Genomic DNA, 27,851 nt, shown 5'->3' on the forward strand with positions numbered 1-27,851 from the left:
CTTAGATGACTGCACAATATTGTACAATGCTTTAGGTTACTGGTTCATATTTATTGTAATGTCACAATAATTGAAAGTTCTAAGTGGTAACGACATGTTTGTAGGGTACACAATTAATATTTTCTATCTTAAAATGCATAATCCTTCTATTCACAACATAGTGTCTAACGGAAAAAAATAGTGAATATAAAGTGAAAAATCATACTAGAACCCAAATAAAAAAGTTATGACTCAATAAAGCTATATACTGAAAAATGATGTTAAACGACGTAACTTGTTAAAAAAAAACTTATATTCTTATAAAAAGTTTAATATTATTCTTTTTTATAATTGTTGTGATTTTTTTTTGTTTTTTTTTGAGTAGAAACATGTTAGAACACATAAAATTATAACATTTTGGTGATTTGGAACAATGACTCCACTTTTTAATTAAGTCTAAAAGAATAATTTTGATGGCATCTACTAATTTAATTCTAATGAATATAGTCAATCCGGAAAGAATAAAAATATTTTTGAATTAATAAAGAATTCAATGTAGTTGTGGACTAATTAAGAATATCTCTAGTATTTTTTAAAATATTTATTCCATAAGGTATGGACTAGCCGGTAACATTTTTATAAATAAATAAAAATAAAGATTTGTTAGATATTTGAGGCAATGGTTAATGAAATTTATGTAAATACTCTCATACTCGCGCCTTATTAGATATTCTCGCCTGATCTTCCCTCGCGCGCCTGGCTTCTGAAGTTCCGATTGAACTGACACAACTTCTTCGCCCCGTTGCATCGGGTGCTCTTCTTCGCAGGTCAGTTCTCCTTTATGGTATTCTTTGTTCTTCCTTCTCCCATTGCCATGGCTTGATTCTGTTCTTCCTTATTTGAATCCACTCCATTTCTATCCCCGTTGATGTATCAATCGTCATTGCTGTAGTTTCCGTTGCTTTGCTGTTGCTTTTGCTGTCTAGGGTTTTCCCTCTTGAATATCATCCTATTTTCTAACGCGTACGGATGATGATGTTTCGGTCTGGTTTTGTGTCTTAGGGTTTCTTTCTTAACGTGCACTGTCATTTCGGATATCACTTTCAAGAGGCCGTTAACTGGTGCCAGTTTCATTCTTGAGAATTTTATTACTAACCAATTTAAATATACATTTTGGCGTTCTTTGTGACCGTGCTGATCTTTGTTTGCTATGTTGCGACTTCTCAGATCACTCGCATTCTACAGTTTAACGCTGGCGGTGATCTTTCCGGCCTAAACAAACAGCACAGCAATGGCGAATTTAGCAATGATGGGTATCCTCGAGAAGGTACTATGTTACCGGATTGTATGAGCTGCTATAGTCTTATATCTATTACGTTTTTTCTTCACCGATATGTTTATGCTGCCCAATTTCGGATGGTTATGGTTGGTTTGACTTGCACGAGTGTTTCGTTAGATGACAGGCAAAGATAAAGATTACAGATACATGGCGACCTCTGATCTATTAAACGAGTTAAACAAAGAGACATTTAAAGCTGATACTGACCTGGAGATAAAACTGTCACACATCATCATACAACAGCTTGATGATGCAGCCGGTGATGTTTCTGGGTTGGCTGTGAAATGGTACATAGGACATTTTCCTTTTCTGCTTGCTGATCATTGGCCTTAATGCTTGTTGCTTACCAGGCAATGGCAATTCCAGAATATAGTTATTTTTTGTGATCTTATATACTGTCATTTTTCTACAAGACGAAACTGTTGCTAATAGTTCAGTATGCATGTGCGTAAAAAGAAAGGATGGAGAGATAGAATTGGTCAAGTTAATGAGAGTATTGACGTGTTATTATAGTTCTTTACCTTTTCTTTTAATCTCTTTCGTCAACTCAATTTTCAGCCTTGCTCCATTAGTGAAGAAGGTTAGTGAAATACGGGTTGTGGAGATGACGAATAAACTTTGCAACAAATTGCTGAATGGGAAGGACCAGCACCGTGACGTTGCCAGTATAGCCTTGAAGACAGTCGTAGCTGAAGTTTCCGTACCATCACTTGCCCAATCTATTCTTGTCTCCCTTTCGCCCCAATTGATAAAGGGGATCACTACTGCGGTGAGTGTTTGAATCATTCTAATTCAGTTCTTACTGTTCAAGCTTAGAAGAATTTGACACTGAAGAACATTCTCTTGACATCAACTTTTACAGATTTAGTTTCCGTTGTTAGAGTTGGCTGATGGGAGTATTTGTTGTTAGCTTTCTGAAATTATGTTTATAGATTTTTTGTAATTACAGATTTCCATAATTTATGCCAACAGGATAAAGTTTTAAAAACTTCTTTAGCCTTTGTGGAGAGCTTTCATGTGAATTTCATTTTCTCAATGAAACCATTTAATTTTCTATGAAAGAAAGAATGTTAATAACACAAGTCATGAGTTTATTAGAGTATTCTTGTTTATCGATGTTTCTTTTCATTATTTAGCCTTATAATAAGGTTTTAGATTGACTTCATAGGCTAATGAGCTCAATTTTGACAATTTTTTTTCCTTCAGAAAAGTGGATAATTCATTGATACGATGAAATATAAAAAAGTGAGCCCCAAACTAAATGTGGGGGTTACGGTAAGGCCCTCCAAATTTTCTAAAGGTTATTTAAACTGCAATAGGTATAAGAAGAGTAAAAAGATTTACACTAACCAAGAGCATAAACAAAAACATTGTCCTAAAACCTATCACTACAAGTTTGTTGTAAGTTTCTTGTTCCTTTCTACCGAAGGCTCCAAAGGAAGACTTTGTGCATCTGAACCCACAAAATCTGCGGCCAATACAGCACAATAGATCTCTTTGCATCAATGAACTTGGTGCGTAGGATGGTCAATCTCGATTAGACCTGAAAATCACTTTCTATGGATGCCTTACATGTTAATTAGCTTCTGAATTTTGTATGCTGAAGAATGTTTTTAAATTAACATTTTCTTAATGTTCTACTGTTTTAAGCAGTAGAAGTTTAAGTTCAGGTCTATTGATTTGAACGCTTTATTATGCAGGGAATGATTTCAGAGATAAAATGTGAGTCTCTTGATATTTTATGTGATGTTCTCCACAAATTTGGAAATCTAATGGCAAACGATCACGAGCATCTGTTAAGTGCGTTATTATCACAGTTGGGTTCCAATCAAGCCAGTGTTAGAAAGAAAAGCGTGTCGTGTATTGGTAAGACTTACATGACAAATTCATTCATTTGGTTTCAAGTATCTTTTTAGTTTGTTGTTGGCTGCTCTGTCATTCTGATCTTGTAGGAAAATAACTCAGTTTGGTCCTCAATCCTCCTTTTACTAAAATATAAATGGTGGATTAACTTGGTGCAGTGGCAGTTGATTAGATCGATTGCCATGTTTTTTCATTAATGAGTAACTAAGATTATTTTGATTCAAGATATGTGGAGCTAGAATTTTATCGGTTTGGGTAGGTGTTGTTTCACTCTTGATTTTGTATGTGGGGAGTGGATTCATCACTATCTTTCTAATTTAGTCTTTTTAATAACTACAGCACTTCCATTAAAAGGGTCATTCTTATTTCTTTCTTTTTCTTTTTGGAATTCAGATTAAGTTGTTTCAGATCTTTTGTAACGTGAGGTTGATGTTGTGTGTGTGAAGTAATTTGTGGATTGCATTGTAAAATATTTAGATGCCGACTGCTGGGTGCCTTTATATAATTACTCAATATCTTAGTACCTCAATCATGGTGAATTTTTTTTGATCAGGATGCTAATTTCTCAGTGATAAATGAAAAGAAGCAAGAAGGATGCAAACTCTCGTAATGGTGAAAAGAAAAAAAGAAAAGAAAAGAAAAGAAAAGAAAAGAAAAGAAAAGAGAAAATGAAAGTTAAAAAACAAACAAAAAAAAGAAAAAAAGAAAACAGAAACAGAGGAAAACAATTGTGGTATCTTAGTACCGGGAATATGTTAGTTGTTTAATTTCTGTGGGATTGTGGAGTCTGATAGGTTTTGTTTTGTTTGAGTTTTGCTTAGCCTGATATTTTGGTGATAGTAATGATGGTAATTGATAAGTCTGAGTATTTGATAATATAGTATAAATCACAACGTGCATTGTAAATAATACATTAAATTGTGATCACTTATTGTACTTGTTATCAAGCTTACGAGGTGCTAGTAAAAGTTTGTTGAATTAATGATTTTATTGCTTTCAGCCTCTCTTGCTCCGAGCTTATCAGATGATTTGTTGGCGAAGGCAACAACTGAGGTTGTTCGAAGTTTGAGAATTAAAAGTACAAAAGCAGAAATAACACGTACAAACATCCAAATGATTGGTGCTTTGAGGTTAGCTTTTTGAAAAGAAATTTTTCTCTCATTAAAAAAAACGGACTTTTCTATGTAGGATGTGTATTTTGCATTCTCCATGCAATGTCCTGTATGGAATTAAGTTAAGTTTATTTTGATCCTCTAATATTTGGTGTTTAGAGAAATGAAAAATATGATTATTTGTGCCAGCAAATTTTTGAGTTGCTTGTCAAATGACACGTATAGCTCATGTGATAATCCAAATATGACACTAGCTGGATTGATGTTATGTTACTTATGTATATATAAAAGAAACTAGCTGAATTTAAATATAAGACCAAGTTGATAGGTGAGGAGGGGGAGGGAAATGAATTTGCAATAAAAAAGATGCCAAGCCCAACAAACATTGTAAATCACGAATCTTGGACGGAGTTGGCCTGAATCTTCCTAGGATCTACCGCAATTCCTTTGTAACTTATAACAAAATCAAGGAAATTAAGTTCAAGAGACATAAAGATGCATTTCTTGACGTTTATATAAGATCATTGTCTGAAACCAATGTTTTTTAGAGCCTAAGGCGAACTAAGGTGCAATGGCCCTTTAGAGTTTGAGAAGACGCTTCCACTTCCAATGGTCTTGTTCTCATCTCCGAGAGATCTTATGCACAAAATGCCTGGATCAAGTGTTGCTCTGACACCACTTGATGTATACAAGCTGGAGAGATTTCTTATTAATGGCTAAAAGTGTACAAAATACAAAGACAGCCACCTATTTATAAGCTTAGGCGGGGTGAACAACACAACAGACAAGGCTGTAAACAGCCTTAAAACATTAAATAACCGGCTGGAAAAGACTAAACCCTTTCTAACTAAAATGAAAGTTACTGAAAGGTAAGCAAAAAAAAAAAAAAAAAAAAAAAAAAAAAAAAAAAAAAAAAAAAAAAAAAAAAAAAAAAAAAAGAACAATCGAGAGTATTTCAAGAATTTAAAAGAAAGGACAGATTCATCCAAGAAAACTAAGGATATCCTATCACAAATGGGCTTAAGAATCTGAACTAAAAATCCAATGGAGAGGGAAGATATTGAATAAGTGATGCCAACAACTCAAAAGCGTAAGAACAACTGAAAAAGATGACTGATTCTCAGGATCCTGGCAACAAAGAACAAAAATGGATGGATGGAAGCAACTTCGTTTTAGGCAAACATTGCTAAAAAATCTCACAAATGTATAGCCAAATACGTATGCTGATTTTCTTAGGGCTTTTACTACGTCCAAAAAGACAGTTGTAACTGTGTATTTCCTTTGGGGAAATTGATAAATTTTGAACAATAATATTAACCTTAAAAAACATTTGTAAATTATCTGCAATGAGAAGACGATTGATGATTGAAAATATAAATGATAATTCATCTACAATATTCTAAAGAAGAATGATTTTGGAAAAAATCTCTCTTTATCCATGTAGCTAGTCAAACAGCCAATTTTATTCTTAGACTTTTAATTTCATGATATTGAAACTCAAACTTAATGAAAGGGTGTAAATTTTATACCTCATCAAAAACAAAATTTGAAAATTTTCTTACAAGTCAACCCATTGATGACAAATAGTCCAACCATTAAAAAATAAAAACCCTGAACTTAACCCTAAAAAGCTTTAAACTCAATTTAGAAATGTCCAACATAACCGAAAGAACCAATCCTCTGGAAATTGTCTTGTCTAATCATAAGCATGCCAACTATTAACTATAAATCTTAAAAAAGATGGAAGCCGAACGAGTAGAGGATACTATTTTAAACACTTACTGAAGTTCAGTTCAATTGTTGAAAATGTTAAATGTGATGAAAATGAAAATTCTCTTCAGGTTATTAACGAGTAATTAAGGTCTCCTGTTACAAATAAGCCCTCAAACTTCAAATTATAATAATTTCTACAATTTATTAGATGCTATTAGTTCAATTCCTTTGAAGTCTCTTCTGAGTTTAAAACTTATTGGTATTTTTTTTTCTTCAAGTGTTAGTGTTCCCTTTTGTAAGGTTCTCTATCTTGAGTTGAGACGAACAAAAATAGGCCGAGTTTTTGGAATATGCTAACGGATTAAAATCTCTTGGCATCGTAGCCGTGCAGTTGGATATCGTTTTGGACCACATCTTGGGGACACCGTTCCCGTGCTTATCAATTATTGCACTAGTGCTTCTGAAAGTGACGAGGAGCTTCGTGAGTACAGTTTACAGGTATTTAATCTTCTCACTTTTGTTTGTTAAAAACTTGCACACTACCAATTTCAGTTTGTACAATAGAACCTTGATGCCTCTCGTATATTGTTAAAGTGGAATCCTGATTGCAGGCTCTAGAAAGTTTTCTTCTAAGGTGCCCCAGGGATATTTCATCTTATTGTGATGACATTCTTCATCTTACCTTGGAGTATTTAAGTTATGATCCAAATTTCACTGATAACATGGAAGAAGATATGGATGACGAAAGTCATGAAGAAGAGGAAGAGGAGTAACATATATTCTTTTTGGATTTTTTGAATTTTATTAATGTTTATATTGTCCATTTGTGGGGGAAGTACAAATTTGATGTATTACTGATGCTATCTTGCAGTGAAAGTGCCAATGAGTATACAGATGATGAAGATCTCAGCTGGAAAGTTCGACGAGCAGCTGCTAAGTGCTTGTCAGCATTAATTGTATCGCGGCCAGAGATGCTTTCAAAACTATATGAGGAGGTGCTTTCTTAAACTTTTTGTGGATGCTAAATTATGTGTCTTCATCCTTCCAGTTGATCGCCAATTGACCTAACAATGTTGTTTGTTTCTGAACTTTGAACTAACTGTAGTTTTCTTGGTCTAATGTTTAGAGAAGTAATTTGTTCTTGAATGGTTTATATTGAAATTTGTTTTTATTGTCTGCTTATGTTCAAGTTATTCTTACTTTGGCAGGCTTGTCTAAAATTGATCGATAGATTTAAAGAGAGGGAGGAAAATGTCAAGGTAATTGGTACATCATATTTCAGATTTAAATACTCAGTTGCACCATTAATGAATGTTTACTGTGTGTACGCAGATGGATGTATTTAGTACTTTTATTGAACTGTTGCGGCAAACTGGAAATGTAACAAAAGGGCAAGTTGACATGAATGAATTGAGGCAAGTTCTTTTGATCCTTAAAGGTTTTTGGTTCATTTGCACCGTGGCTTCGTTGTGGGGGTTTTTTTGTGCACTGTCTGTAACAGTTCAATATTTGGTATGAAACCATGTTTTCATGGAGCAAACGGAAGTATACAGAAATAAGCAAAACAAAGGAAAAGGCCCTAAACACGTTTTTCGATGCCATATTTAGTTCATTTGCACCTTGGCTTGGTTGGAGGTTTTGTTCACTGTCTGCAACAGTTCAATATTTGGTGCGAAACCTTATTTTCAAACATAAAGAGTTAAAGGAAAAAACAGCGAAGACAGGAGCCTGAAAATATTACTAAAAAGGCTGTAATTGAAAAATAGAGAAAAGATCAGTACAAACGGGTCAGACACCCTAAGGAAGGTGTTAAGGTCTATAGCTGAGATGAACGAAGGATGTAATATTGTTGGTACCTTTAGGAAGAAGCTAATGATCATGATCCTTGTGACTTTTTTTTTTCCTTTACATTGAGAAAACCAACCGTCATAAAATGGAATGAATGGTGCAAAATATTTTAAAAAAGGATAATGTATTGATGCTGGCATTCTTTCATTTTTTCCTCAATGAAGGTTTGATTTCTTATAAAAAGTGTTGCAATTTAAATTCTCTAAACAAAACTAGAGAGCTTAGGAATTATTTCAGAAAATTGAAAAGAAGGATTTCATTCAATCCCTTCATGACGCTAGTATTTCTCTATTAGCAATCAATCCAAAAATTAGATATAACAGAGGATTCAGTAGGGTTTCAAAACTTATGTTTCAATGTCTTTCTTCCTGTGTCATTGAACTTCTTCTTTGTGGGGCAACATGAAGAGAATCACTTGGAACCATTGTTTTCAAGGCGCCCTTGGGCTATCACTATGGTGTGGGGTGATGCAAGGTGCATGTCCCGCATATGAATGTTATCTAAGGCGAACACGAACAACTTTGAACATATGTTCATGGTGTACAAGTGCTATCCTCACTCACGGAGAAGAGGAAATCTTGTGAGCCATATCTTTCCTTGATGAAAGGAACTGAGACTATTTAATATGAACTCTTGGAAATCTCTAAAGCCATTGTACTAATAATAAAAAATTGGTCTTAATGCATATTGTTTAGAGATTTCAGTAGGGTTGAACATTTCTCTAAGTTATTCTTGTTTACCGTCATAAGCTTTGGTGTTTGTTTGGCTAGGAATAGAGTGCAGATTTACAGTGGAGGTCATTGTGTGTTTGCCCTTTCATGATAAGGTTGGATTTTTGACAAGCTTGTTTCTTTGTGGAACTTCTGATTGAGAGACAATAAATTTGTTAGGGATTTTGAGAGATTTTGGGAAGAGGTTTGGTCTCTTGATAGGTCCAATGCTTCTATTTGGATGTTTGTTTCCAAAGATTTTTGTAGTTACTTGCTAGGTCTTATCATTTTGTTTTGGACTCCATTTTCGTACTATTTGCCTTCTTTTGGTGGGCTATCCTTTTGAATGGTTCTTGCTTGCACTTATGTATTATTTCAATTTTTTTTATTTGATGGAAGCTTGAGTTTTAGTTAAAAAAAGAATAGTTAGGGTTTAAAATATAGGGTTTTCTTATGTCCAAGACTATTATCTGCAACTTAAAATATATGAGTTCAGTTTTTATTAATTCAAAATTTTAAATTCAAATTTTTATTTTGTTTTATTTTTTATGTTTGAATAAATGTATAACTCGGAATTATTTTTTAGGTGCGGGAAACCTCATGAAATATTAGCTGTTTAGCTTACTATTTATTTGCATCTTTTCAGCCATTGACCATAATCACAATGATATGGTAGTTTCAATCGGTTTAACCTGTAATGGGATCTCTAAGTTCCGGTTTTGAAGCATCTGTATATGCCTTCCGTTTTGTATTTCAGAATTGATATTCGTGATTTATGAAACTTTCTTCCTTCCATTACATAACCTGGTCCTTATTAGTTTTTTTCTTCAAAAGAAAAAAAAGAAAAAAAGAGCTATTTCTATTCATTTGTTGGAAATTGTATGCAGTCCTAGGTGGTTGTTAAAACAAGAAGTGCCAAAGATTGTGAAATCTATAAATAGGCAGCTACGAGAGAAATCTATCAAGACAAAGGTAAAGAAATTGTTGGTGGAACTTCTGGATTTAGTATGCTCCGTGGTGACTTTTATACTCTGATACTCTCTAGGTTGGTGCATTTTCTGTCTTGAAAGAGCTTGTGGTTGTCTTGCCCGATTGTCTTGCTGATCACATAGGATCGCTCATTCCAGGAATTGAAAAAGCATTAAGTGTATGCACTATCATCTTCTGCTGCTTTGCACATAAGTTCTAGCAATTGATTTTTAGCTGACACTGTTCTTTTCCTTCCCTTATTCTATTATGGCTTTTCTTTCTGAACTTTTCAGGAAAAACCATCTACCTCAAACTTGAAGATAGAAGCTCTTATTTTCACGAGATTGGTGTTGGCTTCAAACTCTCCTTTGGTTTTTCATCCCTATATCAAGGTAACAAGAAAAATAGTTAGCTCGGTAAATTACACTGTAGCATATTGAATTTTTTAATTTATTTTCAGCGAATATAGATTCTTTTTCCTACTTAAAGTTGCATTACTGTGAAAGAGTTCATGGTTTGTTAAGGAAAAAGTCCTCTGTTTTTGTTGTATAAAATAAAGTGGTCAGACATTGAGTAGTAGAGTGCTACTACCAACATTAGGTGTAATGAAAATAAATTACAGGGTTGGTAGGAGTTGTTATGGGGAATCCCTTTACTATGCAGTACTTTGGCTTGCTCGGAAGGTTAGTTTGATAGCTAACAATTTTGGAATCAATTGCAGAAATAATTAACATATGCACTTCAAGTAGGAAAACTGACTAGTTCATTTAGTGTTCTCCAATTTGTCCATATACCATATAAATATATATATAGATTATATTGAACGAGAGACAAAAATTTTCATTGAAAGGATGAAAAGGGAGACTTTTGCTTAAAAGGTACGAACTCCAAAAAGGAGTGAAATAAAAAGTAAAGGGAAATACAAAGAGACCACAACCCATAACAATTGGTGAACTAAAAAATATAACAAACAACTAATACATCAAAGTGAATCAAGAGAATTAAGGAGCTTTACTTGAATGATTCATTATGAGAAGCTTTACTTGACTGATTCATTATAAGGTGCTTTACTTGACAATAAAGATCTCCTCTTGAGCTATCCAATTTCTCGTTGAGATGAGCTGTACAAGCCGACAAATTAGCACTAGATATTGGAGACTTCATAAGAAATATAGAAAATAATTCTCAAAGAGAGTCTTGAAAGGTAAAGTTCACGCATCTTCAGAAGGAATATATATAGAAAGAAAGAATTCCAAAAAACTTCTTGAACTTCTAATAAAGATTCAATTTTCTTGAAAAATGAGAGTCAATGAATAAATCGAAAGCAAATCTACTAGTTTGAAGGACCAAATATAATACTATCATGGACCAAGAGTTGCATTGAAAGCAATTAAAAAACCCCATTAAATGTTGCCATGAAAACGACATAAAAACCTAATATTTTATGCAACCGAATTAACTTCTAGGAAAAAGATGGAAGCAAACAGCCTCGGGTAAAAGTGCCGCTATTCATCACCACCTAATATTCCAATGAACAAGTTAAAGCTATCTTGAAACAAAGCGTGAAATTAATGTTGGCTGTTAAACATCAGTAATTAATTATGCTAAAGAGCTTCTAGGAAAAGGACATCAACCAATAAACCCGAATTATGAAAAGCAACCAGAATATCTAAAGATATAGATACCAAAAATGTTTCACTAGACAACAAATTTCAAAGGGAAAACCTTGAGTATTCCAAGACAAAATCTCCATTGAAACATTAAAAGTATTCTCCTTGAATCTTTTTAGCATTTTCCTGAGGCATTTAATGATTAAGCTTCTCCCATCTGTAAACCACAAACCCAATTAAAGAGGAAAACTTGTAAAGGATCCAAGATTCTGAGATGTGATTCGGAAGTGGGTTTTTGACTTCTTTAATCTTGGAATTTCGCTGATTTGGTGACTAAAATAAGGAAATAAAAGTCCTAGCATAAGATTCTTCCAAATTGTTATCATCCAAAGAATTAACCGGAGCTTCCAAATCCATGCTGCTCAAACTAACCTCAAATTCATTGTCTGATTCATTGTAAGGAGCTGAGGTGGTAACTGAATGAAGATTAGAATATTATAAAGGACCTTTTGAAAATATTCATCCCCCTAAACAATTGTAGTTTACAATGTGTACTTTGGATAATTCGTTTCTTTTGGTCCAAATTCATGATTATTTCCTGTAGGAATTGTATAGGAACGAGAACTAAGATTCTTTAATTTCATCATCATTAAGTGTGGATGAAGCAGGGGCTATAGAATTTAAAGAGGTAGAAGATTTTTTCCTTGTGTAATATTTTGCATAAGTTTCAATAAAACGATCCTTTACTTCAATTCTGCTCAGGTTTTCCAAATGTTCAAAGACAGTAAAATCCCTCGAGTCTACCTCATTTTCTCTCCCCCATCATTTTGTTTCTCCAAGTAATCATCATACCTATGAACTTTTGTGATGCCTTTCATTTTTCTTTCATTATGAGAAAGCTCAATTTACATTAAGAAGATAATCTTCATTACTTGTCTATAATTCAATCTATGATTATTTTCTCTTGGCTCTGGAGATGACCATAGAGACCTATGTCTATGGTCCTTCAAACTGCTGGATCCTTCCTCAACTCATCTGGAACCTTTTCTTGCTAGTTTTTTCTTCTCTACGTGGCTTCTTCTTTGACCCCTCCTCACCTTGTCCTTGTCCTTCCGTGGAAACTTAAAATCCTACCAAAAATTTTGATCTTTCCTTGGTTTCTTTGGGAAGGATTAATAATTTTGACGTTTGGAGAGAGCCATCTGTCATGTTTTAGACTCAAATTGGTTTGTTCCTTGCAGGAGAAGAGCAAGCAGATTTGAATGTGGTCTGTTCCTTGTTAGTCCAAGTGCATTTTACCGGGGCCTTGAGGAAACCAACTTAAAAAATAGAGACTTGGTGGAAAAGGACCCCTGATGACTTCAAGGACCATCTAATATTTTCTTCATCCTGACCCAAACGAAAACCTTCCAGCTTCTTGGTCAGCCCTGCTCAAGCCTGAAATACGCTGTCAAACAATCCTCTCTGATTCCCAAATCCTGTGCCCTACGTATCATTCCGGCATTCTTCCACCATGGTATCTTTCTTCAGATAAAGGGTAAAAATATCATGGAAGACATCCTTAAGAGAGGTTTCACCCAGTCAAATATCCTTCCGGAAACTAATCCTATGCTCATTTCCAACTTTGAATCTAACAAAATTTCGTACAGGGGGCAAATTTTGCAATACCACATCTGGGCTGGTTGTATGAGCGACCTTTATGATAAGATGACACGCATCCTAGGGGTTTTTCCCCGTAGATACTAGCCACCTCCTACCTCGACAAAGCATTTCTTTCAGTTGGAAACCTCCAAAACCATTTAGTTAGGAGCACTGCATTTCTATGCTTGAGATACCCTACGACCTTGTATTATTTCATTTTCCCGATAAAAGTTGTTTTTCTTAAAAAAGAACACAATGATTAGAATATAATTGAGTTACAGCTGTAGCTATGGGTGCTCCAGATAATCTAGTAAGGAAGTGATTAACATGATCTAATGAATAAGTGAGTGTTTAACTCGCAAGTGTTCTTGAAAGTAGCAAATTTTTCCTATAGCACGTCTGCATACACAAGGGGATTCGATTGAAGCTAACAACAGTTCCTGTGTATTGAGTTTGCTAGCTCATTTCCTATTGAGTTTAGGAAGATGATAGGATAACAAGGTAGACCTAATTAATGCTAGTATTCTTCTATTCTTTCTCTCAGTTATTTCATTTTGTTATCGGTCTAATGGTCAATAAGAGCCATTGTAAAAAATAGAAACTGAGGTATGAGTTGAAATCATGATGGACACTTGGATTTAATATCCAATGAGCTATCTTGAGGGTGAAGTGAGATTAGTCGAGGCACATACTAGATTGGACGCTCTGCACAAATAGAAAAAAGAATTTGTTCCATTTAGTTCAAGTGCTTACTGGATTAATAGATAGCAATTGTTATCCTAATTCTTTTTAGAGAGAGAGAAAAAAAAAGGAAAGAATCACCTAGAGATGAAATTGTTCTCTAGTCGGGCCAGAGTGTTTATGAAACATGATTACTGTTAAAATATGCATATAGCTTTTCTCGTTCTGTAAGCAAATGGATGTGATTACTGCACTATTAACTTGATCTTTGTGCATATAGGATCTCTCTAGTCCTGTTTTATCTGCTGTTGGAGAGCGTTATTATAAGGTTACTGCTGAAGCATTGAGAGTATGTGGGGAACTTGTTCGGGTTGTTCGTCCTGGTATTGAGGTGAGTTCAAGTTCCATTTTAAATGTAGAACTGTAGTACTTTGGGCCCATTTAATAATAAGTTAGTGTTTCGTTTTTCTCAAGATACAAGTTTTCCCTTTAAGTAAGTATTTCATCTAAGAAACATATATATCGACACGTGGCACAAATATGATATGACACCGCACAAACACGTTGTCATGCCAATTTTGTCACCCTTAAAAACACTAGGACACACACATTGAAGTCGTTTTCAGTTTATTTAAAAAAATATACATGATGTGTGTGCATAGTTTGACCTACCGTGCAATATCTAATCACCTTAATTCCAATATGACTTACTGAGAAGCACATGTACTCAGATACAACATGCTGGACACGATGACACATTATTTTTAAAAAATCTACGACACAAGACTTTTAAAAAATCTAGGACAGAACAAATTTATTAAAATATGCATTTTTTTCTTTTATCAAATATATATCATTTTTGTAGAAGAAAGAAATTAAAAGTCAATAAGTCCACGCATTTATATGCTTAAAAATTGAATTTGCTATATTTGCTCTCAAAATTTGTTATTTGTCCTATATTATTATGTTTCTATTTAGTATACCTAACGAATATTCGTTAGGATTAACAAATTTTGGTTGTACAACAGTACTGCCTGACTCTCTATTGTGCTAACAAGTTTTCATTACGTATCCAACCAGTGTTAGAGTGACCAAGTGTTGGATATGGACGTGATAGCCAAATTAAAGTTTCTATGCTTCTTAGAATATCATTTTTTTTTTGAATTTAAAAAAGAATCTTTCCTATCTAAGTCATACTTTAAATCAGAAACAGTATCCCCTCCCAAAGAAAAATAGTTTTTAGGCATTTGAGATTTTATATTAATTATTTTATTTTATTTATATTAAATTAATCTGGTTTTGCCCTATTTGTTCATGATCTATTTTTAAAAATGGAAGGGTATGGGAAGGAAAGTTTCTAAATCTGCCTAACTTTAGAAAACCGAGAATAAGGATCAGAGAGATCTTCGGATGCGTTTGTTTAGAGATTCAAAAGGAAATTTGAAAATAACTGATTCAATGAGAACAAAGTTGGTTTTTGTTAAGTTTTTGGTAATAGATTTATAAATTGATCTCAATTTTAAAAAGTTTTCATGTTTTTAAAAGGTTGTTAACTAAAAATTATGTTCAATCTCAAATTTTATTAATTGATTTACTTAATGTTATAAATTCTGTATAATTGTTGTTAAACAGTACGATATATATATATAGCACGTTGTACATGTTTTAATTTTAACAAATATATATATATATTTTTTTTTTGTAAACATGGAATAGTATATTTATCATTGTTTTTTTCTTTTTAATAGTGTAACTATGCCCGTTCAATTTTCAAATTTAAATCTGAAAACGAAGAAATGTTTCAGAATTTCCGCTAATTATACGATAAGATCCAAAAGCTGTTTTAAAACACAAACTCAAGAAATGTTCACCTAATACATTGATTAAATAATATTGAGAATATAAATGAGCTGTTCTTAGTAAACAAGCTTATATTTAAAAAAAAAAAAAAATCAAGATTACAATGGCCAATCAAAGGGTTTTTAGTATTTACTTTTTTTTTAATCTTATTTTCTTCATCTTGTTCTTTTTACAGGGGCATGGTTTTGACTTCAGACAGTACGTGCATCCTATTTATAATGCTATAATGTCGCGCTTGACTAATCAAGATCAAGATCAGGTCTGTGGAATTTTCAAGGGTGAACAGCATTTTATCTGTCCATCTGCAACTATTGCTCATTTAATATTTGATTTTGGAAGTTTTTATTTAAAATATTAGGTCCTTAGAGCACTGAGGAATTAATTTGAATGTTCTGTTTATCTTTCAGAACAACGAATGCTTAATTTTTAGATATTAAAATTTTATGTTAGAAATTGGACACTGGGAAGTGTCGTCAATGATTGGCATCTTCACTGTGCTCTCGAGAAAGGATGCACCCAAAATGGTATTTTTTTAATGTTTGAAATTAGTGGAACTATGTGCCCATAATGCGCTCATTATGGCTTATTAACACAACTTGGACTACATCATTAGTAAGAGACCACCTAACATTCTTATCCACAAAACAATTATGGATGCTTCCATTTCCAAAATGTTTTGGTCAGAATGCAAATTTTTGTGGGTTTGGAAGTGGAAGAATTTTATCAGTAACCATGTGTATGCCATAAGAGAATGAGTAGATTGAATACAACTTTCAATTGATTCATGTACTTGAGACCCTATGGGTGAAGAGATGGTTACTGGAGTGTTTATTGGTTGGAACTTCCAAATACTTGTTGTGAGGATTATCTAGGAGTGACCTTGATTTAACTAATATCTGTAAAATTCCTAACATTAAGTTAGAAGATATTTTTGTAATTCTACTAAATAAGGGAAGTAGTTGCCTCCTTAATTTATTTGTATTGTTACCTAATATCTATGGATTTATTCAGATTTATTGTCACCTAGTATCTAGAGATTTAGTTAGCCTTTATGTATTCATAGTGACAATAAATCGTGTTAAAAATCGTGATATTGTACTCAGGTCACATGGTTATCAGATGTTAGTAAATATTATTTCTGCCTTCCATTCAATGATTTAGACCCAATTTGGAGTCAAAATCAAAACATTTTGAAGTGACAATGCTAGAGATTATTTCAATCAAAACTTATTTCCTTATTTTTGATCTCAAGGCATTATCCGCAATTCGTGGTTTGTTATAACACCACAACAAAATGGAGTGGCTGAAAGGAAAAATGTGCACCTTTTAAAACTACTCGAGCATTTCTTTATGATGGAAACATGCCAAAAATTCACTGGAGAGTGGCCGTCTTTTTGCAACTCACATGAGTAATCATCTTCCACCTAGTGTCGTGAGTAATCTAAGTCCAATAGAAGTCAACCAATTTCATCCTCACTTTTGAACATGAGATGGTCTCACACCCACATATTTGGATGCACTACCTTTGTTCATGTTCACAATACTTAAAGAGGTAAACTTGATCCGAGAGCGGTACAATGTGTCTTTTTAGGATATTCTTCGACTACAAAGAGGTACAAATGTTACAACCCTACATTTAGGAAGTTTTACACTTCAATTGATATGACACTCATTTAGGAAGTTTTACACTACATTTATGAGTCACCTCTACTATCATAGATTATGAGTCCACCCCTACTACCGTAGAGTTACCAAGAACCACATGCTCCACCTACATTGATGGATTTGTTGTTCTCTCAAGTATATATTGAAAGGAATGTCATTTCAGAATTGATACAAGTCCAAACATCTGATTCTACTAAAAAAATAAGGATGTAACATAGGTACCAATAGATGGTAGACCCATACTAAACCAAAAACCAATTAGAGAATGCACAAAATGACCCTTATACCCTCTATCGAACTATATTTCTCTTGAAAGACTATCCCCATCACACAAGAGTTCTATTGTGAGTCTAAATTCAATTGTTATATCTAACACGATTTTTGAAACTTTATCTGAAAGAGAATGACTGGATGCCATGAGAAAAGAAATGCATGTTCGACAAAACAATAATACGTGGGAAGTTGTGGATAGGCCAAAAAGGAAAATATATAGTTGGGTGTCAGTGGCTTTTTGCATAAAGTACAAGGTTGATGGAACGTTAGAAAGGGATAAAGCAAGGTTAGTAGCTTAGGGATACACTCAAACTTACAGCATACCTTACCAAGAGACATTTATCTCTGTTGCGTAGATGAAAATCCTTAAAGAATATTATTATCCTTGGCTACCTATTTAAATTGGTAGCTTACACAGTATGATGTGAAGAATGCATTTCTTCACAACTATCTAGATGAGGAAATTTATATGAGCATTCCTCCAAGATTTGATAGCTCAATAGGTAAAATATGCAAATTAAGAAAGGAAAAATTCATGAAAGAATTTGAGATCAAAGAACTTGGAAGGCTAAATTATTTCCTTGGTATTGAAATAGTTGGGTACTTTCATATCACAGAAGAAATATGTGATAGATTTATTGATGGAAATAGGAAAATGCGGACATAAACCTACAACAACACCAACGTCAATGGATCACATAAGAAATTGAGGGAGTGAAAAGAAAAAATTGCATTGAATTGAGAAATGTGCTAAGGCTAGTAGGGAGACATATATCTAACTCACATTCGACCAGACATAGCATATGAAGTGTGTGTAATTAGCCAATTCATGCATGATTTGTGGGATGATATCGATTCCTCAACTTGAGTGAGAGTATTCAAAGACACCACATTGCTGCCCCAATAATTAGGGTCCTGTGAACTCGGAGTGTGAGTTTCTTTTAACACTATTGTTTATTTTACCATTTATATTCTTCATATTATTCAATGAAAGTGATGTTTGGCTATTTTATTGGTGGGTGGGCTGGCTTGTTGTTTTTGTTGGTAGGGTTGTGCTCTCTTCATTCGTCTTGAGGTGCCTGGGTTTGTTTTTTTTGTAGTTAGTTTTGTTTATGGGAGCTGTTGTGTTAGTTATGTTTGGGTTTCTTTTTGTGGGTGGCTGTTCAGGTGTTATTTTTTCCTTCTTGGGTCTAAGTAGTTGTGGATAGTGGTATTTATTTAGTTTGTTTTCATCATGGGCCTTTGTCTTTTGGATTTATTAGAGCTGTTTTATCTCCCTTGTTTTGTTTGATTTATTTATTATTCTCCCTGGAGGTTTATCAATGAAAAGTTTGATTTTTGTTAAAAGATATGAAAAATAAAAGTTTCGTTTCTAAAATGAAGGTGGTTGAAAGTTTTGAAGTCAAATTTGGGAATGAGTAATGGTTGGAGGATGAATGCAGTTAATCCAACGTCTAACGTAACTTTTCAGGAAGTCAAAGAGTGCGCCATTTCTTGCATGGGGCTTGTTGTGTCTACATTTGGTGACAACCTCAAAGCAGAGTTAGCAACCTGCCTTCCCGTTCTTCTTGATCGGATGGGAAATGAGATTACCCGACTTACAGCTGTTAAGGTTGGTTCGTTGCTTTTCAGTTCTGAAATACGTTGGGTCTTCTTCTTCTAGGTTTATCTTTCAGTCCCCTGTTTTCCTTTTTTGTCGTTAATATGTTATCTCACCATCCATTTTCTACACGTTTCTCTAATTTTTTGAAATGCTAGAAAGATGGCTATTTTCATGTTTGTGGTTCTGTTATCTGTTGCCAATTAAGGCAAACACGAAAAAAAGTCTTGAAGTCAAAATATGGAAGGACGTAAAGATGTGGAGATGCATGTTCTCTTTGTTGTGTTAGAGAGAATTTTTGCAATGACAGATTCAGAGCATGTCCATTTCCCGAGGATGGGAAGATAAAGAAAAATATGAATGAGCAAGTAGTTAGGGATATCATTCATGAAAGAAATTTGTATCTCTTCTAAAAAAATATAATATAAAAGGCTGGGATTTCCTTTTGATAAGAAACAAAACTAATTAGTGAGTATCTGCATCACTATGGTTATAAAAGCTTTAGAAGAAGACCAAGAAAGAGCAAGTATGCTAGCCCCCCAAAAATGGCCATATTAGTATCTTGTCTTTTGATTTTCTCAAACCATAATCTCCATAGTTGGGCTGTTACCTCAATGGACCAAGGAACCCTTGCTTTGGCGGTTGAAAGAAGTCTTACATAGAAGCTGGAATGGAGCTTCCAGGCTTTACTGGGAAAGCGTCTTGAGGCATTACTGGGGAGTGAAAAAAGATCAATGAACGCAAGATTCTTTGTGTGAACATGTTTAGAAGCCACAATACGGGAGAAAAAGTTTAGCTCTTTTTTTTTTTAAATTATTTTATTATTTTTAATATTGTCCATTCTGCCTTGAATGCTAGCTTGCCTACCCGATTCAAGGTATTTGACATAAAATGGTGTTTTTGCAACTTAGCTTGTAGGATCATGGTTGGGCTTATTAGCAGGTTGAATTTTAAGAGAAGCAAGATCTTCTGGGTGAATGGTGTGAAAGCATTTCTTTGGGAGCTTTGGTGTGAGAGACCAAAGACTATTTAACGATTTTGACGGAAGACTACTGAACAGATCACCTTCTTTATTAGCTGTTTGCTACTTTGCTGAACCTCCTTATTATTATTATTATTATTATTTGTGAATTCCATATCTGTAATTTCCTTGATAGTGTTCTACTTCTATATTGCTAGTTACAGTTGTGCAAAACTTCAATTTGAGATGATGTTTCATTAGGGATATTTTAGTTTTTCTTCCGGATGTTATTTCAAATTGTGGCTAAAAGGAAAGGCTGAAGTCCTTCGAAAGCTATTTTTGGAAGTATAGGTGGATTGGGGACGCTACCTTAGCCTTTTCTCGGAGTATGGTATTTCTTTGAAGCAAGATGCAACTATGAATTGTGTATGTTTTACGAGGTTTGTTCAATTGGGAGGTCCCTATGTGGATAAGGCTGGTGGAGTTGGTTGATGTCATTCCCACTAGGTGAGGGGGCTGATGAAACCCGTTTGGGCTTTAGACAATTCTGGAAAGTTCACTGCCAAGTCGGCGTTAATGGAACTTTCTGATTCTCCTCCCTCATAGAGGATCAACACTCATGTTTTCTCCGGAGGTGATTGTGCACTGGGATATTTCTCCAAATGTGTGTTTGATGTGTGTTCGATGTGTGTTCAGAAAGGAGGAATCTTTAGACCATTGGTTTAATTCAGTATCCATTTATTTCCCTGACTTGGCAATGGCTGTCAAGGGAATCTAATTTTTCTTTCTGACCAAACAAAGTTAATGATTGGTTGGTTGAGGCTCTGACAGGGTGGAATCTGAGAAATAGAGGGTAAATGTTGTGGGCTATAGTTGTTCGGGCATTGCTTTTGAACCTTTGGCATGAGAAGAATCGTCATCTTCTTGAGGATAAGTTCTCTTCTTTAGATTCTTTTTGTAGTAATACTCACTAATTTGCTTCTTGGTGGTGTACAAAGAATAGATTTTTTTTTTTTTTTTTTTTTTTGTAATTACAGCCTGTATCCTAATAGCATTGGAAAGCTCTTTTATAGTGTTCTTGTTAGGAAGGGCTCTCTCTCTTCCCCTTTGCTTTTAGGCTGTATTTTTTTGGGGCTTGTGCATAGTATACGTCTTGTCTCTTATATATAAAAAAAAAAAGAAATATTCTTGTCTTCTATTTTGGATGATCATCTCTCTCTTTCTCTCGTTGAAGGGAAAGAGGAGCACATTCATGTAATGAAATTTACACCAAGTATGGGGGTTACCAAAAATCTCACTGGCAATCAGATTCAGCCAGAAATATGTAGTTGCATCTTTTATATTTGATGTTGTATAGTTATGTCTTTTCTTATCTAACAAAAACGTTGTGTCTGTTTCTTGTTAAATGTGATGCTTGCTTAAACTTGAATGTTTGTTCCCAGGCATTTGCTGTCATTGCTGCTTCTCCACTTCGAATAGACATGTCATGTGTTTTAGAGCATGTTATATCAGAGTTGACAGCATTTCTCCGGAAGGTAGGGAACTATTGTGTAGTCAGTAATGATTATTACGTGCTTGCTTACACTCGTTTCTTTCTTTTATTGGCTGTTAATTTGATATATGTACATGTGAGATCTTTGTTCATTTTTTGGTGAAAAACAGGCCAATCGGGCATTGAGACAAGCAACCTTGGGGACTCTAAATTCGCTTATAGCTGCTTATGGTGATAAAATTGCTCCTTCAGCCTATGAAATCATTATTGTGGAACTTTCAACATTGATAAGGTTTTAATCTCTAAATCAACTCTTCCTCTCTCCCTTCATTCCTACCCTTCCCTCCTGCGTGCATTTTGTTTCACTCATGTTTGAATTTTACATCCTTTTGGCAGTGATTCAGACTTGCACATGACAGCTCTTGCATTGGAATTATGCTGCACCTTGATGGGTGACAGGAGGTCGAGCCCAAGTATTGGTCTGGCTGTTCGGAACAAAGTTCTTCCTCAGGCGCTTCTGCTAATCAAAAGTGCACTTCTGCAGGGGCATGCACTTATGGTATTTATATATCTGTGATTGTATACATTCCATTGTTCCTTGCTTTATCATGTCCTCATGTTAGGGACTATGGGTATTATGAATTGCAGGCTTTACAGAGTTTTTTTGCTGCAATGGTCTATTCTGCAAATACGAGCTTCGATGCTTTGCTAGACTCTCTTCTTTCCTGTGCCAAACCATCTCCCCAGTCAGGTGGTGTAGCAAAACAAGCTTTGTTTTCGATAGCACAATGTGTTGCTGTTTTATGTCTTGCGGCTGGTGATCAAAAGTACTCTTCAACAGTAAGAATGCTAACGGAAATTCTTAAAGATGATAGCAGTACAAATTCTGTAAGTGTGTGTGCGCGCTGTTCTTTTTTCTTTATAAATTAGTAATTATGACGATTATTGTAGTCATTATTTATGTGAATGCCTGCATATTTTGGTTGAACCGTATCTAGTTTAGTGGTTTGTGGCCTGATAGCTGTTGCTTAGGTAGGTGTTGCGTGAAGTGAAATTTCAACATGAAAGAAATGTAGCGTCAATTTGAATTTTTAAATATAACTTTGTAAGCTGTATCACTTTTCTGTCTTGGACTCGACAAGTCCCATGTGCATATTATGCTTTTTTGGGGAAATGTTTTTCATCCAAACGATGTTTTGAAAAGTGCGCTTGGGCATGGTTCTTAAAAAAAAAAGCCAATTAAATGGCTTGGTGTCTTACATGTTTCTTTTTAATAATTTTATAAATGAATTAAGAAATATCCTTGAAAATCCTATTTTTCCAAAATTTTCATCATCTTATACTATATATTTTTGCAATATAAAAAAATTAACTTACATTTTCTTCAAAAAAAAAAAAACCTACTATTTTCTCGAATCACAGGATTTTTTATTTGAAGGAAAATATCTTTCATCTCTTTTGTTCAATTGGACATGTTTAATGTGACTCCTTTGGATCGGGACTCTTCATCCCCTTCTTTTTTGTAAATTTCATTGATCAATGAAATTGTTTCTAATAAAAAAATTACATTTTGTTATTTTGTTCCTATAATAAGATCCCTTCCTTTTTTTCTTTGCACCCTTTGCGCTCAAGTCCCAAAGGGCTATTATGTTTTAGTAAGTCTTGTGATTTAAGAAATACAACACCTGAAACTGAAAGAAGAGTACGGGAGTAATTTTTTTTTTTTTTTTTTGAAGTTTTTTTTTTTTTTTTTTTGAAGTTTTTCTTTTGTTGGATATCTATGTATATATATTTCTTGCAACTTTGGAAGGAACTAACTTTCATCTTGTTTTCGACTCTGCATAAGAATTTGATTCAATTATTCATTTCATAGTTCATGCCTATTTCGGTTGTGCAATTGTCTTTTGATGTCTAATTTTTAATATTGCAAAATTCAGGCTAAACAGCACCTTGCATTACTTTGTCTGGGGGAGATTGGGAGAAGAAAGGACTTGAGTTTACATGTTCACATAGAGAATATTGTTATTGAGTCATTTCAATCTCCCTTTGAAGAGATCAAGTCTGCTGCCTCCTATGCTCTTGGTAATATTGCTGTTGGTAACCTGTCCAAATATTTGCCTTTTATATTGGACCAGATCGATAATCAGCAGAAGAAACAATATCTTCTCCTTCATTCACTCAAGGAGGTATGAACATCAGAGGCCTGAGTCAGTTTTTCTGATTTTATCTTCCAGTTGTAAGTTTGCAACTTTGATCTATTTTGCAGGTGATAGTTAGGCAATCTGTGGATAAAGCTGAATTTCAAGACTCAAGTGTTGAGAAGATACTTAATCTACTCATTAATCATTGTGAAAGTGAGGAAGAGGGAGTCAGGAATGTTGTAGCTGAGTGCCTCGGTAAAATTGCTCTTATTGAACCTGGAAAACTTGTTCCCGCTCTCAAGGTATCTGATCCAGTTTCCTTTTTCTGTTTTACGGTGGGCTATGACTATTTGAACTTTTACATAGCATGTTTTGTCCAAATACATTCTCTAGGTAAGGACAACAAGTCCAGCAGCATTCACTAGAGCAACTGTAGTAATCGCTGTCAAGTATTCTATAGTTGAGAGACCTGAGAAGATAGATGAGATTATATACCCTGAGATCTCATCATTCCTGATGCTTATAAAGGATCATGATCGTGTAAGTACTAAATATTAATCTAGAGATATTTAGCTTGTCTTGGAGTTTCTTTTTTCTGCCTCTATTTAGTTTATCAAGTGACTGTTTGCTGATGGTTCAATGGATTGTGAATCCTAACCATTAACATGACTTTGTATGCATGTAGCATGTTAGACGTGCTGCTGTCTTGGCCTTGAGTACGTTTGCCCACAATAAGCCTAACCTCGTCAAAGGGCTTCTTCCTGAGTTACTGCCACTTCTTTATGATCAAACAATCGTGAAGGTAATCAATTAGCTCCATTGTGTATGAAGTTAAGTTGAACTTCTTTACGACTTATTGCTGCTTCCATTTTATCTGTATGAAAGTTTCTAGTATATATTTAAAAAAGATAGCATACCAAGTGTTAAGTTCTGTAGAATGGGGCCAGGCTATAATTTAAATGATATTGCCATATAGATGAAATGTTGAGATTGTATTACAGTGAATTGCTATGTGGTGTGAGAATTTACGGCCCAGATCAGGTCAGTTGTAAGAATTACGGTAAAAGCATCTAAAAGCTCACACCTCATATAATGATGAGAGGAATGCTTTTGACATTGGATTTCTTATATCAAGTTTATTTTTTCCTTCCAATTTCAATTTTCATGTCATGTTAGATTCAGAAGAAATTCTGCTATTTCTTTGAACTTATTTCTTGCGTTTTCCTTGAGTTTTTAATACTAAGGATATATATGTTGATGCTGTCTTGAACCATGATGCAGCAAGAATTGATAAGAACAGTTGATCTGGGCCCCTTTAAGCATGTTGTGGATGATGGTCTTGAGTTGCGGAAGGCTGCTTTTGAATGTGTGGATACATTGCTCGATAATTGCCTTGACCAAGTGAACCCATCATCTTTTATTGTTCCTTATCTTAAATCTGGTTTGGATGGTGAGTTATCTTTGAAACATCATAATTTTTATCAACAAAATTTCAACTTCATTTTTGTCTTTGCTGGCATGATCTGGTCTTGTCTTAGTATTAACCTGTTCTGTCACATGTATTTTCTCAATTTTTACTGTTGAGTTTTGTTGAATTTTTGTGTTGCACCAACCTTTTTTTGTTATTTTTAGGTTTATTCGTACACGAGCAACCTGTTGTGCTGTAGTCGAAAGAATCAGTTTTATCTATTATAATGTTTGATGTTGGAAGATTGATGACTGATTGCAATTTGTTCATGTAAAATTTTGAACTTCTGTTTTTATTTTTATTTATTTATTTATTATTCTTTTTTTTTATTATTATAGATCACTACGATGTTAAAATGCCATGCCATCTGATTCTATCAAAACTCGCTGATAAGTGTCCATCAGCTGTATTAGCAGGTTGGTTGTTTCTTCAATCAAGTTATTTAAAACTCTTGCCCTGTAAGATTCTTTCCTGATGTATAGATTGGTATTTTTCTAGTTTTGGACTCTCTGGTTGATCCTCTTCAAAAGACTATTAACTTCAAGCCAAAGCAAGATGCTGTTAAACAAGAAGTAGATCGTAATGAGGACATGATTCGCAGTGCTCTTCGGGCTATAGCATCTCTAAATCGCATAAGGTTTGTTTTTCAGATGCATTTAGTCTCTTCTTTTTCCCCTGTTGAGTATACAGTTAGCAATTTGGATGGTTTTTGGAACAAAAGCCATTCTGGAATGGCACAAAAAAGGCTGTAGTTTTACCAACATGCACGTTTATTTTTGTCTTTTTTTTTTTTTTTTTTTTTTTTTTTTTTTTTTTTTTTTTTTTTTTTTTTTTTTTTTTGCGTTGGACTTCACACATGATGTAGGGGCCAGTACTTGTTATTTTCTAGATATTTTCCTTGCTAGTCAATTCTACCGGGTAAGTTGGTATGGCATACTTAAGAGGCAATATGTTTTTCAAGGAGACACTGAATATAATAATTTAATGAAATCACTATAGAACGATCCTGAAGAAATCAAGGTTTGGTTTATAAGGTAGTTGCCTTCCTGAAGTATTAATATTTAATAAATTTCGAAACTCCAAATACTTTGAGTTTAGATAGCGATCTTGTGAGATTAATTCAAGTGTTCATTTTGATAAAGAAAAAAGGCTTACATTAAGAAAGTGTCTTTAAAGAAAAATGGAGTCGAGAAGAATTGGAATTTTGAATGTACAATCATCAAGGAATCACCCAGCAAAGTGCAGTAACAAATTCGAGAAAACAAGACAAAATGCGGAGAGCACCCTCTGAAGATTTGTATTTTGAAGTGTGATTTTTTCATTCCAAAAGTCAAGGGAGATACAAGCAAAAGGCAGGGAGATATGGTGTCTCTTTTCAATTAATTAAAAAGGTTTAGACCACCATGCATAAGGAAGAGGACATCCTCCCATTTAAGACTTCTAGGCTTCTCTTCATCACAAAAAACCTTTCTGTTTTGCTCGAACCATACAACCCAACCCAAAGGATAGCTTATTGAGATTGAATACTTCCCAGCTGTATACGTGCCTTGTTTCCTATTAAAGGAAATTAGAATTGAGGTCTGTATAAGATAGATAGGGGTTCATATAGTCGATCGATGTTGGTTTTAGACACAACCTGGTATAGAAAGTCAACCATTCAATTTTGGTTGGTCAGAAATTGGCAGTTTTTGAATGCTCAAATAAATCGACTGACCCATCTGGCCTGTTGGCTAAGCACCTGATATTGTGAGACAGGGACTTGAGAGGTTGGAGAGAGCTGGAGAGGTGGGAACTTGTTAGGTAGGGGAGAGCGGAGAGGATGGTAAAAAAGGAGGCGACAAAGAGGCATAGCATAGGTTGAAAGAAACAGATAGGGAGGACGTGAGGCATAGGGGGCTGATAGTTATATTAAAAAAAACTGTTTACTCATTAGCTGTTTTTCTCGTTTTTATTTTCTAATAAACATACCTATATGTCTGTGGGTTTTTCTAATATATGTGAGCTTAGCGCAAGAGATGGTTGTTCCTGTACTTGGATTATTAATTTTGTGATTTGATCTTTCAATCACTATAAGTTTGCTTAACTTGAATGGATAGCATGCATGCTAACTTTTAACTTTCACTACTTGATTTCTGTGAGTAACCCGTGTTTTTATTATTCGTGCAGTGGAGGAGATTGCAACCTTAAGTTCAAGAATCTTATGAATGAAATTTCTAAATCTCCGGCACTCTCAGAGAAATACTACTCCATCCGAAATGAGTGAAAAAAGACGGAATGATTAGGCATCATTGTGTAACATTAAAGTTTCCCAAGTAATGAGAAAGATTATGTTGTCATTTTGGTCTCTGCAGCATAAGCCTTCTTCGGTAAGATGAGTTAAGGTACACCATGGAATTAAAAATGATAGTGGAAGAGATTGAGTCGCATGGATGTATGCGGTAGTTTTGGAGGGGTCTGGAAAGTAAACACCAAGCATAGAAAGGGAGGGAAACGTGCATGATATTGTTTAAGCCATATTACTTTTCTTTTTATGTTGTATCCTGCCATTCTTTGAAATCATATGTCGACAGACTTTGCAATATAAAGAAAAAGCAACTTTACTTCCTTTAAGGGTGGGGAGCAAAATGAAAGAACACCTCTTCTTGTTTGGTTGGATCCGATTGGTTCGGATACACTATGGTTTTGTGATATAGGTAGATAAAAAGTTGGTCTACTGTATTAGATGACAGACATGATGATGGATGTTGTTGATGCTTTGTGATTGATAGTTTTTTTTTTTCTTTTTTCTTTTTTCCTTTTTATTGAACTCTGGTGTGATTACTGAATTATAATCGGAAAAAGAGGTGAATTTTCAGGTTACTTCTGTTTAGTTAACCCCCTCGTGCTCTTTGGTCTGGGTTCAAACACACATTACTAGAATTGATTT

General features: G+C 34.3%; 1 protein-coding gene across 2 annotated transcripts; it reads left to right on the plus strand.

Annotated features, from left to right (window-relative positions):
* The first annotated feature begins 668 nt into the window (after positions 1-668).
* On the plus strand, positions 669-27,784 carry LOC111476765 (cullin-associated NEDD8-dissociated protein 1-like). 2 transcript variants are annotated; one of them, XM_023120573.1, is made up of 30 exons: positions 672-806; positions 1,042-1,100; positions 1,207-1,306; positions 1,436-1,605; positions 1,877-2,087; positions 3,019-3,184; positions 4,182-4,311; positions 6,390-6,504; positions 6,618-6,775; positions 6,878-7,001; positions 7,215-7,265; positions 7,339-7,421; positions 9,452-9,536; positions 9,610-9,711; positions 9,827-9,925; positions 13,746-13,856; positions 15,501-15,584; positions 18,735-18,875; positions 21,267-21,359; positions 21,487-21,608; positions 21,713-21,875; positions 21,965-22,204; positions 23,254-23,502; positions 23,583-23,759; positions 23,851-23,997; positions 24,143-24,259; positions 24,739-24,907; positions 25,264-25,341; positions 25,424-25,562; positions 27,092-27,784. In XM_023120573.1, exons 3-30 carry the CDS (start codon positions 1,271-1,273, stop codon positions 27,186-27,188), a joined length of 3,657 nt encoding a protein of 1,218 aa, XP_022976341.1. In that variant the 5' UTR covers positions 672-806; positions 1,042-1,100; positions 1,207-1,270; the 3' UTR covers positions 27,189-27,784. The 2 variants fall into 2 exon arrangements, with proteins under 2 accessions (XP_022976335.1, XP_022976341.1); XM_023120567.1 differs by lacking the exon at positions 1,042-1,100 and having other exon boundaries at positions 669-806.
* The last annotated feature ends 67 nt before the right edge of the window (positions 27,785-27,851 follow it).

This window comes from Cucurbita maxima, unplaced genomic scaffold (assembly GCF_002738345.1).
Source record: "Cucurbita maxima cultivar Rimu unplaced genomic scaffold, Cmax_1.0 Cma_Scf00001, whole genome shotgun sequence".
NCBI lineage: Eukaryota > Viridiplantae > Streptophyta > Magnoliopsida > Cucurbitales > Cucurbitaceae > Cucurbita > Cucurbita maxima.

Bases quoted from the DNA above. Each gene is read 5' to 3' on its own strand.
- LOC111476765 (XM_023120567.1), top strand. From the start codon at position 1,271: ATGGCGAATTTAGCAATGATGGGTATCCTCGAGAAG. The intron at 9,712-9,826 runs GTATGCACTATC...TGAACTTTTCAG, and splicing joins GAATTGAAAAAGCATTAAGT to GAAAAACCATCTACCTCAAA. The intron at 23,503-23,582 runs GTATGAACATCA...TCTATTTTGCAG, and splicing joins TCCTTCATTCACTCAAGGAG to GTGATAGTTAGGCAATCTGT.